Source organism: Pseudophryne corroboree, chromosome 6, assembly GCF_028390025.1.
Source record: "Pseudophryne corroboree isolate aPseCor3 chromosome 6, aPseCor3.hap2, whole genome shotgun sequence".
Classification (NCBI taxonomy): domain Eukaryota; kingdom Metazoa; phylum Chordata; class Amphibia; order Anura; family Myobatrachidae; genus Pseudophryne; species Pseudophryne corroboree.
The window spans coordinates 781,107,588-781,120,201 of record NC_086449.1 but is presented as its reverse complement, the minus strand read 5'-3'; the positions used below and the strand labels follow the sequence as shown (position 1 = coordinate 781,120,201).

The 12,614-nt window shown below is 47.8% G+C and overlaps 1 protein-coding gene across 2 annotated transcripts in view; it reads left to right on the top strand.

The window, feature by feature from the left end:
- The window catches only part of HMMR (hyaluronan mediated motility receptor), a 106,002-nt gene that overhangs the window by 48,670 nt on the left and 44,718 nt on the right, over positions 1–12,614 (top strand). For both annotated transcript variants that reach the window (XM_063928745.1, XM_063928744.1), the window contains exons 5-7: positions 9,162–9,350; positions 10,685–10,771; positions 11,869–11,980. In XM_063928745.1, the coding sequence (XP_063784815.1) occupies positions 9,162–9,350; positions 10,685–10,771; positions 11,869–11,980 (388 nt within the window). The remainder of the gene's footprint in view (positions 1–9,161; positions 9,351–10,684; positions 10,772–11,868; positions 11,981–12,614) is intronic.

Here is a 12,614-nt window from a genome sequence, read left to right as displayed (position 1 = left end):
GGTTCTGGGTAAAAAGGTGGCTTCCTACGAAGCAATCCCATTCGGCAGATTCCACGCAAGAACTTTCCAGTGGGACCTGCTGAACAAATGGTCCGGATCGCATCTTCAGATGCATCAGCGGATAACCCTGTCACCAAGGACAAGGGTGTCCCTCCTGTGGTGGTTGCAGAGTGCTCATCTTCTAGAGGGCCGCAGATTAGGCATTCAGGACTGGGTCCTGGTGACCACGGATGCCAGCCTGCGAGGCTGGGGAGCAGTCCCACAGGGAAGGAATATCCAGGGCTTATGGTCAAGCCTGGAGACATCACTTCACATAAATATCCTGAAGCTAAGGGACATTTACAATGCTCTAAGCTTAGCAAGACCTCTGCTTCAAGGTCAGCCGGTGTTGATCCAGTCGGACAACATCACGGCAGTCACCCACGTAAACAGACAGGGTGGCACAAGAAGCAGGAGGGCAATGGCAGAAGCTGCAAGGATTCTTCGCTGGGCGGAAAATCATGTGATAGCACTGTCAGCAGTATTCATTCCGGGAGTGGACAACTGGGAAGCAGACTTCCTCAGCACGACCTCCACCCGGGAGAGTGTGGACTTCACCCAGAAGTCTTCCACATGATTAAAAACTCGACAGGTATTGCGCCAGGTCCAGGGACCCTCAGGCAACAAGCTGTAGACGCTCTGGTAACACCGTGGGTGTACCAGTCAGGGTATGTGTTCCCTCCTCTGCCTCTCATACCCAAGGTACTGAGATTGATAAGATGGAGAGGAGTAAGCACTATATTCGTGGTTCCGGATTGGCCAAGAAGGACTTGGTAACCGGAACTTCAAGAGATGCTCACGGAGGATCCGTGGCCTCTACCTCAAAGAAGGGACCTGCTCCAGCAAGGACCCTGTCTGTTCCAAGACTTACCGCGGCTGCGTTTGACGGCATGGCGGTTGAACGCCGGATCCTGAAGGAAAAAAGGCATTCCGGATGAAGTCATCCCTATCCTGATCAAAGCCAGGAAGGATGTGACCGCAAAAACATTATCACCGCAATTGGCGTAAATATGTTGCGTGGTGCGAGGCCAGTAAGGCCCGACGGAGGAAATTCAACTGGGTCGATTCCTACATTTCCTGCAAACAGGAGTGTCTATGGGCCTGAAATTGGGGTCCATTAAGGTTCAAATTTCGGCCCTGTCAATTTTCTTCCAAAAAGAACTAGCTTCAGTCCCTGAAGTTCAGACGTTGTAAAAGGGGTACTGCATATACAGCCTCCTTTTGTGCCTCCAGTGGCACTTTGGGATCTCAATGTAGTTTTGGGTTCCAAAAGTCACATTGGTTTGAACCACTTAAATCTGTGGAGTTAAAATATCTCACATGGAAAGTGGTCATGCTGTTGGCCCTGGCCTGGGCCAGGCGCGTGTCAGAATTGGCGGCTTTATCCTGAAAAAGCCCTTTTCTGATTTTCCATTCGGACAGGGCGGAATTGAGGACTCGTCCTCAGTTTCTCCCTAAGGTGGTTTCAGCGTCTCACCTGAACCAACCTATTGGTGGTGCCTGCGGCTACTAGGGACTTGGAGGCCTCCAAGTTGCTAGACGTTGTCCGTGCCCTGAAAATATGTTTCCGGGACGGCTGGAGTCAGGAAATCTGACTCGCTGTTTATCCTGTGTGCACCCAACAAGCTGGGTGCTCCTGCTTCTAAGCAGACGATTGCTCGTTGGATTTGTAGTACAATTCAGCTTGCACATTCTGTGGCAGGCCTGCCACAGCCAAAAATCTGTAAATGCCCACTCCACAAGGAAGGTGGGCTCATCTTGGGCGGCTGCCCGAGGGGTCTCGGCTTTACAACTTTGCCGAGCAGCTACTTGGTCAGGAGCAAATACGTTTGTAAAATTCTACAAAATTGATATCCTGGCTGAGGAGGACCTGGAGTTCTCTCATTTGGTGCTGCAGAGTCATCCGCACTCTCCCGCCCGTTTGGGAGCTTTGGTATAATCCCCATGGTCCTTACGGAGTCCTCAGCATCCACTTAGGACGTTAGAGAAAATAAGAATTGACTTACCGATAATTCTATTTCTCTAACGTCCTAGTGGATGCTGGGGACTCCGAAAGGACCATGGGGAATAGCGGCTCCGCAGGAGACTGGGCGCAAAGTAAAAGCTTTAGGACTAGCTGGTGTGCACTGGCTCCTCCCCCTATGACCCTCCTCCAAGCCTCAGTTAGGATACTGTGCCCGGACGAGCGTACACAATAAGGAAGGATTTTGAATCCCGGGTAAGACTCATACCAGCCACACCAATCACACCGTATAACCTGTGATCTGAACCCAGTTAACAGCATGATAACAGAAGGAGCCTCTGAAAAGATGGCTCACAACAACAATAACCCGATTTTTGTAACAATAACTATGTACAAGTAATGCAGACAATCCGCACTTGGGATGGGCGCCCAGCATCCACTACGGACTATGAGAAATAGAATTATCGGTAAGTAAATTCTTATTTTCTCTAACGTCCTAGTGGATGCTGGGCGCCCATCCCAAGTGCGGATTGTCTGCAATACTTGTACATAGTTATTGTTACAAAAATCGGGTTTTTATTGTTGTGAGCCATCTTTCAGAGGCTCCTCTGTTATCATGCTGTTAACTGGGTTCAGATCACAGGTTATACGGTGTGATTGGTGTGGCTGGTATGAGTCTTACCCGGGATTCAAAATCCTTCCTTATTGTGTACGCTCGTCCGGGCACAGTATCCTAACTGAGGCTTGGAGGAGGGTCATAGGGGGAGGAGCCAGTGCACACCAGATAGTCCTAAAGCTTTCTTTAGATGTGCCCAGTCTCCAGCGGAGCCGCTATTCCCCATGGTCCTTACGGAGTCCCCAGCATCCACTACGGACTATGAGAAATAGAATTATCGGTAAGTAAATTCTTATTATTTCTTAATAAAGGGTTATGTTATGTTGGCATCCGTGGTTGATGCTTTGTTGTTCATACTGTTAACTGGGTATGTTATCACAAGTTATACGGTGTGGCTGGTATGAGTCTTACCCTGGATTCCAAAATCCTTTCCTTGTAATTTCAGCTCTTCCGGGCACAGTTTCCTTAACTGAGGTCTGGAGGAGGGGCATAGAGGGAGGAGCCAGTGCACACCAGTAGTACTAAATCTTTCTTAGAGTGCCCAGTCTCCTGCGGAGCCCGTCTATTCCCCATGGTCCTTGCGGAGTCCCCAGCATCCACTACGGACTACGAGAAATAGATTTACCGTTGAGTAAAATCTTATTTTATTTTCTCTATCGTCCTAGTGGATGCTGGGGTTCCTGAAAGGACCATGGGGAATAGCGGCTCCGCAGGAGACAGGGCACAAAAGTAAAGCTTTCCGATCAGGTGGTGTGCACTGGCTCCTCCCCCTATGACCCTCCTCCAAGCCAGTTAGATTTTTGTGCCCGGCCGAGAAGGGTGCAATTCTAGGTGGCTCTCCTAAAGAGCTGCTTAGAGAAAGTTTAGCTTAGGTTTTTTACTTTACAGTGAGTCCTGCTGGCAACAGGATCACTGCAACGAGGGACAGAGGGGAGAAGAAGTGAACTCACCTGCGTGCAGGATGGATTGGCTTCTTGGCTACTGGACATCAGCTCCAGAGGGACGATCACAGGTACAGCCTGGATGGTCACCGGAGCCTTGCCGCCGGCCCCCTTGCAGATGCTGAAGTAAGAAGAGGTCCAGAATCGGCGGCAGAAGACTCCTCAGTCTTCTAAAGGTAGCGCACAGCACTGCAGCTGTGCGCCATTTTCCTCTCAGCACACTTCACACGGCAGTCACTGAGGGTGCAGGGCGCTGGGAGGGGGGCGCCCTGGGAGGCAAATGAATACCTATTTTGGCTAAAAATACCTCACATATAGCCTCCGGAGGCTATATGGAGATATTTAACCCCTGCCAGAATCCGTTAAGAGCGGGAGACGAGGCCGCCGAAAAAGGGGCGGGGCCTATCTCCTCAGCACACAGCGCCATTTTCCCTCACAGAAAGGCTGGAGGGAAGGCTCCCAGGCTCTCCCCTGCACTGCACTACAGAAACAGGGTTAAAACAGAGGGGGGGCACTAATTTGGCGATATGCTTATATATTAAGATGCTATAAGGGAAAACACTTATATAAGGTTGTCCCTATATAATTATAGCGTTTTTGGTGTGTGCTGGCAAACTCTCCCTCTGTCTCTCCAAAGGGCTAGTGGGTCCTGTCCTCTATCAGAGCATTCCCTGTGTGTGTGCTGTGTGTCGGTACGTGTGTGTCGACATGTAGGAGGACGATGTTGGTGAGGAGGCGGAGCAATTGCCTGTAATGGTGATGTCACTCTCTAGGGAGTCGACACCGGAATGGATGGCTTATTTAGGAAATTACGTGATAATGTCAACACGCTGCAAGGTCGGTTGACGACATGAGACGGCCGACAAACAATTAGTACCGGTCCAGACGTCTCAAAAACACCGTCAGGGGTTTTAAAACGCCCGTTTACTTTAGTCGGTCGACACAGACACAGACAGGGACACTGAATCCAGTGTCGACGGTGAATAAACAAACGTATTCCTTATTAGGGCCACACGTTAAAGGCAATGAAGGAGGTGTTACATATTTCTGATACTACAAGTACCACAAAAGAGGGTATTATGTGGGATGTGAAAAAACTACCATAGTTTTTCCTGAATCAGATAAATTAAATAAAGTGTGTGATGATGCGTGGGTTCCCCCCGATAGAAAATTATGGGCGGTATACCCTTTCCCGCCAGAAGTTAGGGCGCGTTGGGAAACACCCCTTAAGGTGGATAAGGCGCTCACACGCTTATCAAAACAAGTGGCGGTACCGTCTATAGATAGGGCCGTCCTCAAGGACCAGCTGACAGGAGGCTGGAAAAATATCATAAAAAGTATATACACACATACTGGTGTTATACTGCGACCAGCGATCGCCTCAGCCTGGATGTGCAGAGCTGGGGTGGCTTGGTCGGATTCCCTGACTAAAAATATTGATACCCTTGACAGGGACAGTATTTTATTGACTATAGAGCATTTAAAGGATGCATTTCTATATATGCGAGATGCACAGAGGGATATTTGCACTCTGGCATCATGAGTAAATGCGATGTCCATAACTGCCAAAAGATGTTATGGACACGACAGTGGTCAGGTGATGCAGATTCCAAACGGCACAAAGGTGTATTGCCGTATAAAGGAAGAGGAGTTATTTGGGGTCGGTCCATCGGACCTGGTGGCCACGGCAACTGCTGGAAAATCCACCGTTTTTTACCCTAAGTCACATCTCTGCAGAAAAAGACACCGTCTTTTCAGCCTCAGTCCTCTCGTCCCTATAAGATCATATCTGCCCAGGGATAGAGGAAAGGGAAGAAGACTGCAGCAGGCAGCCCATTCCCAGGAACAGAAGCGTTCCACCGCTTCTGACAAGTTCTCAGCATGGCGCTGAGACCGTACAGGACCCCTGGATCCTACAAGTAGTATCCCAGGGGTACAGATTGGAAGGTCGAGACATTTCCCCTTCGCAGGCTCCTGAAGTCTGCTTTACCAAGGTCTCCCTCCGACAAGGAGGCAGTATGGAAAAAAATTCACAAGCTGTATTCCCAGCAGGTGATAACTAAATTACCCCTCCTACTACAAGAAAAGGGGCATTATTCCACACTATATTGTGGTACTGAAGCCAGAAGGCTAGGTGAGACTTATTCTAAAAAATTTTTTGAACACTTACAAAGGTTCAAATCAAGATGGAGTCACTCAGAGCAGTGATAACGAACCAGGAAGAAGAGGACTATATAGTGTCCCGGGACATCAGGGATGCTTACCTCTATGTCCCAAATTTGCCCTTCTCACTAAGGGTACCTCAGGTTCGTGGTGCAGAACTGTCACTATCAGTTTCAGACGCTGCCGTTTGGATTGTCCACGGCACCCCGGGTCTTTACCAAGGTAATGGCCGAAATGATGATTCTTCTTCGAAGAAAAGGCGTCTTAAGTATCCCTTACTTGGACGATTTCCTGATAAGGGCATAGTCCAGGGAACAGTTGGAGGTCGGAGTAGCACTATCTCGGATACTGCTACAACAGCACGGGTGGATTCTAAATATTCCAAAATCGCAGCTGATCCGACGACACGTCTGCTGTGCCTAGGGATGATTCTGGACACAGTCCAGAAAAAGGTGTTTCTCCCGGAAGAGAAAGCCAGGGAGTTATCCGAGTTAGTCAGGAACCTCCTAAAAACAGTGCATCATTGCACAAGGGTCCTGGTAAAAATGGTGGCTTCCTACGAAGCAATTCCATTCGGCAGATTTCACGCAAGAACTTTTCAGTGGGATCTGCTGGACAAATGGCCCGGATCGCATCTTCAGATGCATCAGCGGATAACCCTATATCCAAGGACAAGGGTGTCTCTCCTGTGGTTATAGAGTGCTCATCTTCTAGAGGGCCGCAGATTCGGCATTCAGGATTGGATGCTGGTGACCACGGAGCCCAGCCTGAGAGGCTGGGGAGCAGTCACACAGGGAAAAAATTTCCAGGGAGTGTGATCAAGTCTGGAGACTTTTCTCCACATAAATATACTGGAGCTAAGGGTAAATTTATAATGCTCTAAGCTTAGCAAGACCTCTGCTTCAGGGTCAGCCGGTATTTATCCAGTGGGAAAAACATCACGGCTGTCGCCCACGTAAACAGACAGGGCGTCACAAGAAGCAGGAGGGCAATGGCAAAAACTGCAAGGACTTTTCGCTGGGCGGAAAATCATGTGATAGCACTGTCAGCAGTGTTTCATCCCGGGAATGGAAACTGGGAAGCAGACTTCCTCAGCAGGCACGACCTCCACCCGGGAGAGTGGAAACTTCATCGGGAAGTTTTTTCCACATGATTGTAAACCGTTGGGAAATACCAAAGGTGGACATGATGGCGTCCCGTCTGAACAAAAAACGGGACAGGTATTGCGCCAGGTCAAGAGACCCTCAGGCAATAGCTGTGGACGTTCTGGTAACACCGTGGGTGTACCAGTCGGTGTATGTGTTCCCTCCTCTGCTTCTCATACCTAAGGTGCTGAAATTTATAAGACGTAGAGGAGTAAGAACTATACTCATGGCTCCGGATTGGCCAAGAAGGACTTGGTACCCGGAACTTCAAGAGATGCTTACAGAGGTCTTATGGCCTCTGCCGCTAAGAAGGGACTTGCTTCAGCAAGTACCATGTCTGTTCCAAGACTTACCGCAGCTGCGTTTGTCGGCATGGCGGTGGAAAGCCGGATCCTAAGGGAAAAAGGCATTCCGGAAGAGGTCATTCCTACCCTGGTCAAAGCCAGAAAGGAGGTGACCGCACAACATTATCACCACATGTGGCGAAAATATGTTGCGTGGTGTGAGGCCAGGAAGGCCTCACAAAGAAATTTCAACTCGGTCGTTTCCTGCATTTCCTGCAAACAGGAGTGTCTAGGGGCCTCAAATTGGGGTCCATTAAGGTTCAAATTTCGGCCCTGTCGATTTTCTTCCAGAAAGAATTGGCTTCAGTTCCTGAAGTCCAGAAGTTGTCAAGGGAGTATTGCATATACAACCCCCTTTTGTGCCTCCAGTGGCACTGTGGGATCTCAACGTAGTTCTGGGATTCCTCAAATCACATTGGTTTAAAACCAGTCAAATCTGTGGATTTGAAGCATCTCACAGGAAAAGTGACCATGCTCTTGGCCCTGGCCTGGACCAGGCGAGTGTCAAATTGGTGGTTTTTTCTCAAAAAAGCCCATATCTGTTTGTCCATTCGGACAGGGCAGAGCTGCGGACTCGTCCCCAGTTCTCTCCCTAAGGTGGTGTCAGTGTTTTACCTGAACCAGCTTATTGTGGTGCCTTGCACCTACTAGGGACTTGGAGGACTCCAAGTTGCTAGATGTTGTCAGGGCCCTGAAAATATGTTCCAGGACGGCTGGAGTCAGGAAAACTGACTTGCTGTTATCCTGTATGCACCCAACAAACTGGGTGCTCTTGCTTCTAAGCAGACTATTGCTAGTTGGATGTGTAATACAATTCAGCTTGCACATTCTGTGGCAGGCCTGCCACAGCCAAAATATGTAAATGCCCATTCCACAAGGAAGGTGGGCTCATCTTGGGCGGCTGCCTGAGGGGTCTCGGCTTTACAACTTTGCCGAGCAGCTACTTGGTCAGGGGCAAACACGTTTGCTAAATTCTACAAATTTGATACCCTGGCTAAGGAGGACCTGGAGTTCTCTCATTCGGTGCTGCAGAGTCATCCGCACTCTCCCGCCCGTTTGGGAGCTTTGGTATAATCCCCATGGTCCTTTCAGGAACCCCAGCATCCACTAGGACGATAGAGAAAATAAGAATTTACTTACCGATAATTCTATTTCTCGGAGTCCGTAGTGGATGCTGGGCGCCCATCCCAAGTGCGGATTATCTGCAATACTTGTATGTAGTTACAAAAATCGGGTTATTATTGTTGTGAGCCATCTTTTCAGAGGCTCCGCTGTTATCATACTGTTAACTGGGTTTAGATCACAAGTTGTACGGTGTGATTGGTGTGGCTGGTATGAGTCTTACCCGGGATTCAAAATTCCTCCCTTATTGTGTACGCTCGTCCGGGCACAGTACCTAACTTGCTTGGAGGAGGGTCATAGGGGGAGGAGCCAGTGCACACCACCTGATCGGAAAGCTTTACTTTTGTGCCCTGTCTCCTGCGGAGCCGCTATTCCCCATGGTCCTTTCAGGAACCCCAGCATCCACTACGGACTCCGAGAAATAGAATTATCGGTAAGTAAATTCTTATTTTTTTTACAACTGGTTTACTTGACAGTTTTTTTTAAATCTTTCCCAAATATCCCTTTTTTCCTTTACTACCGCTTGGTTAAAACTCCATCCATCAAACGGTAGAGTAACTCGGGTGGTTGCTATAGACCGTGGCTCAATAACCAGCAATGTTGTCATGTGCTGTCGCATTGACATGAAAGGCGCTCTAAACGGCACAACATAGCTTGTTTTCCCTACCCCTCTCGCCATAAGGCTGCACCGTAAAATGAATGATGTTGGTCTCCTGCTATATATCATGCGGTAAAGATCGCCTTTCCTTCATCCCTGTGCGCTATAAGGGAATGATTTGTTGGCTATACCTGAGTCTCTGTGCTTATGTAAATCTTGATTTGTGTTAGATCCGTGCACTCTTAAAGGAACGTACTAATCAGGACAAGAAACTGCAGTCTTTGGAGGAAGAATTCATGAAGACGGAGGCGAAGCTAGTGACTGCTGTGCGAGAAAAGACTTCCCTTACTTCCAGTATTGCGTCCTTGGATAGACAAATCGCCGACCTCAATAAAGCAAATGATCTCTTGAAAACAAAGGTAAAGTTTCAAAGACAAGTTTGCAAGCTCAGATTGCCGATCACCTGCTTCCTGATCATTTGTGGGATGCGTGGTGGGCAGCAATATAGGCCACATACGATGGTCTGCACGCGCCTGGTATTAAGGTAGAAACCTCAATATGTCCATGATTGTTAGGGCTGAAACGTTGGAAGATGGACAACTTTTTTTCTTTTTCTATTTGGAGAGATCCTGACCTACAGTATATTTGGAGTATGTAAAGGATGTGTGTGTTTATGTATATACTATAGAAAATGAATAGGCACATGCTAGATAAACCCTCTAATATACATGGTAGCAGCTGCAATATCCCATCTTAAATAGAACTCGCATCTTAGTAAATTTTACCCCATACAGGGAGAATATAACCTGTGGCAAGCCTCCGTCCCTGCATACTACTGAATGAGATGCTGGTATACTATCGGCCGCATCCCGGTCAGGGGTAATTCATACTGAACCCCTATAAAATCTACAATAATTATTGTATTGTGTTTCTCATGCTTACAGCAGCCAAGTTGTGGCACTGCCTGTTGCATAATAACCTTCACACTAGGTGTGTCACTATTAAGCCCCATACGCACTAGCTAGATATTGGCGACGGCGGGGCATCAGCAAGTGCATACACACTTGTCGATGCCGAAGGGGAATGACAGCCATGCTGCATCTTCAGCATAGCTGACGTTAACGAGGATCTCCCTCGTTTGTACAGGTTCAGACAAGGGAGGGGGTCGTTAACGGCGTGCATCGGTAACTGTGAATGTACACACTAGGTGATATTGTGAACAATATCTCTCAGCCCTTTCTGAGCGGCATAGTTCACAATATCACCTAGTACAGTGATGGCTAACCTTGACACGTAAGCTGTTGTTGAATTACACATCCCAGCATGCCCTGCTACAGTTTTACTATTTGGCCTTGCTAAAACTGATGCAGGGCATGCTGGGATGTGTAGTTCAACAACAGCTGGAGCTGGAGTGTCAAGGTTAGCCATCACTGGCCTAGTATGTATGTATGGGGCTTTAGTTATTAATTCAGGGGGGGGGGGGGGGGTTGTTTGTTTGTTTTTTCTTTTCTTTACATCCTGCAAACATTGGTTCATATTGCAAAACGGCAGACTCTACATTGTGTGGGTGTTGGTAGACTTTACCAGATGGCAGCTGGTTCCTGCCACTATATTCTCCATAGGAACCTGTGGCCCATGCTTGCACTCTTTTCCATATTCCTCACATGATGTCTCTATAATAGGAAGTTGTGACCCGTGTCAGCATCTTACACAAAGTATTTACATATTCATTAACTTTTCTTTTTGATCCTAGTTTTCCGATGACGTCTCAAAGAGGAAAATAGACAATCTCTGTGTAGAACTTATGGAAACCAAAAATAAAGTGGATGCTAAAGATAAGGTTTGTTATACACTTCTGGTTGCACTTGTTATAAAATTGTGACATTTTGAGGAACGTCTAAGGTTTCTAGTCTGTATTCCCTGAATCCTAACTCCTCCTCTTCCCTCTGTTCGGACTGCTTAGAACATTTTGGACAAGTTAGTGGCGCACCCTTTTTCAAGTGAGGGATGCACAACTAGACACGAGGATGAGGTCTGGTGTTCAGAAGCCCCTCTAGAATCCAGTGTTTGGAGGCAGCGGTCTCTGACACTGTTGTCCAGATTGGTATTCTGCTATTAACATTCAGGGCTTAGTGACCTTTTTCTAGGAATAATCCTCTCATCCATAGTCTCCCTCTTTCCCAACCAGCTTTTCCATGACTTTGTTTGGAACGAGCAGAACCAGTCTAAGGCTTTCATGCCTTATGGCATTTTATAGCTCGATCTCTACCCTCTTCCTCTACTTGGGTAAGGGCTGCTCAGTGTATTTTCCACTTATGGCTTAGGAATTAGGCTGCTGTGGAAGTACACATCCCAGCATGCTGTTTGGCTAAAACTGTGGCAGGGCATGCTGGGAAGTATAGTGCTGCACAATGCCTATGCATCTACTTGGGTGGCTAAAATCTTCTTTATACGAGCAACTTGAGGAGAGGCCGCAAAGCAGCACTCCCAGGGCACAGCCACAGCACTCCCAGGGCACAGCCAATGTGACCCTGGCAGCATCTTCTGCTTTATGGGTGCTGTATGTATTCTAATAGACCAGGCCTGACCAACCTGTGGTTCTCCGGCACTTGTGAATCCACAAGTCCCAGCAATGCCCTCCCTCCTATCAGTTGGTAAAGCATGCTGTGACTTGTAGTTTCACAACAGCTGGAGAGCCACAGGATAGCGAGGCCTGTAATGTATTAATGTGCACTTGTACGTCATTTTTGTGTTTATGGGGCCCTGGGGAAAGGCCTGATTTGGCCCTGCTTCCTAATTGTGTGTTTAATCCCCACCTTTTTGTATTTCTGAAGCCTATACAATTGTTTGCCTTCCTGGACCAATAGGCACCTGCTATTTACTGCTCTCCTTATCCAGGTTAGATATTGACCTTTGCTTATATTAATGTGATTTTAGGAAATCATTTGTCTTCAAGCAAACTTTGAAGAACAAATTAAGACCCTGCAGACCAGCCTGGCCACTTCCAAAGCCGCCTTAGAGTCTCTTACTGAAAGGAATAAACTTCTAGGTATGTGGTAGTTAAGTTCTTTTGCAGAAACCTGTAAGATTTGGGTACGTGAAACAACTAATGGGGGTAAATCCAAGTTGATCGCAGTTGGGCAAAACCATGTACACTGCAGGGGAGGTAGATGTAACATTTGCAGAGAGAGTTAGATTTGGGTGGGTTATTTTGTTTCTGTGCAGGGTAAATACTGGCTGCTTTATTTTTACACTGCAATTTAGATTGCAGATTGAACTCACCACACCCAAATCTCTCTCTCTGCACATGTTATATCTGCCTCCCCTGCAGTGCACATGGTTTTGCCCAATTGCTAACAAAATTTCTGCTGCGATCAACTCAGAATTACCCCCAATTTCTCTAACGTCCTAGTGGATGCTGGGGACTCCGTCAGGACCATGGGGAATAGCGGGCTCCGCAGGAGACAGGGCACATCTAAAAAAGCTTTTAGGTCACATGGTGCGTACTGGCTCCTCCCCCTATGACCCTCCTCCAAGCCTCAGTTAGGTTTTTGTGCCCGTCCGAGAGGGTGCAATCTAGGTGGCTCTCTTAAAGAGCTGTTTAGAAAAGTTTTTTTTTTTAGGTTTCAATCTCAGTGATTCCTGCTGGCAACAGGATCACTGCATCGAGGGACTTAGGGGAG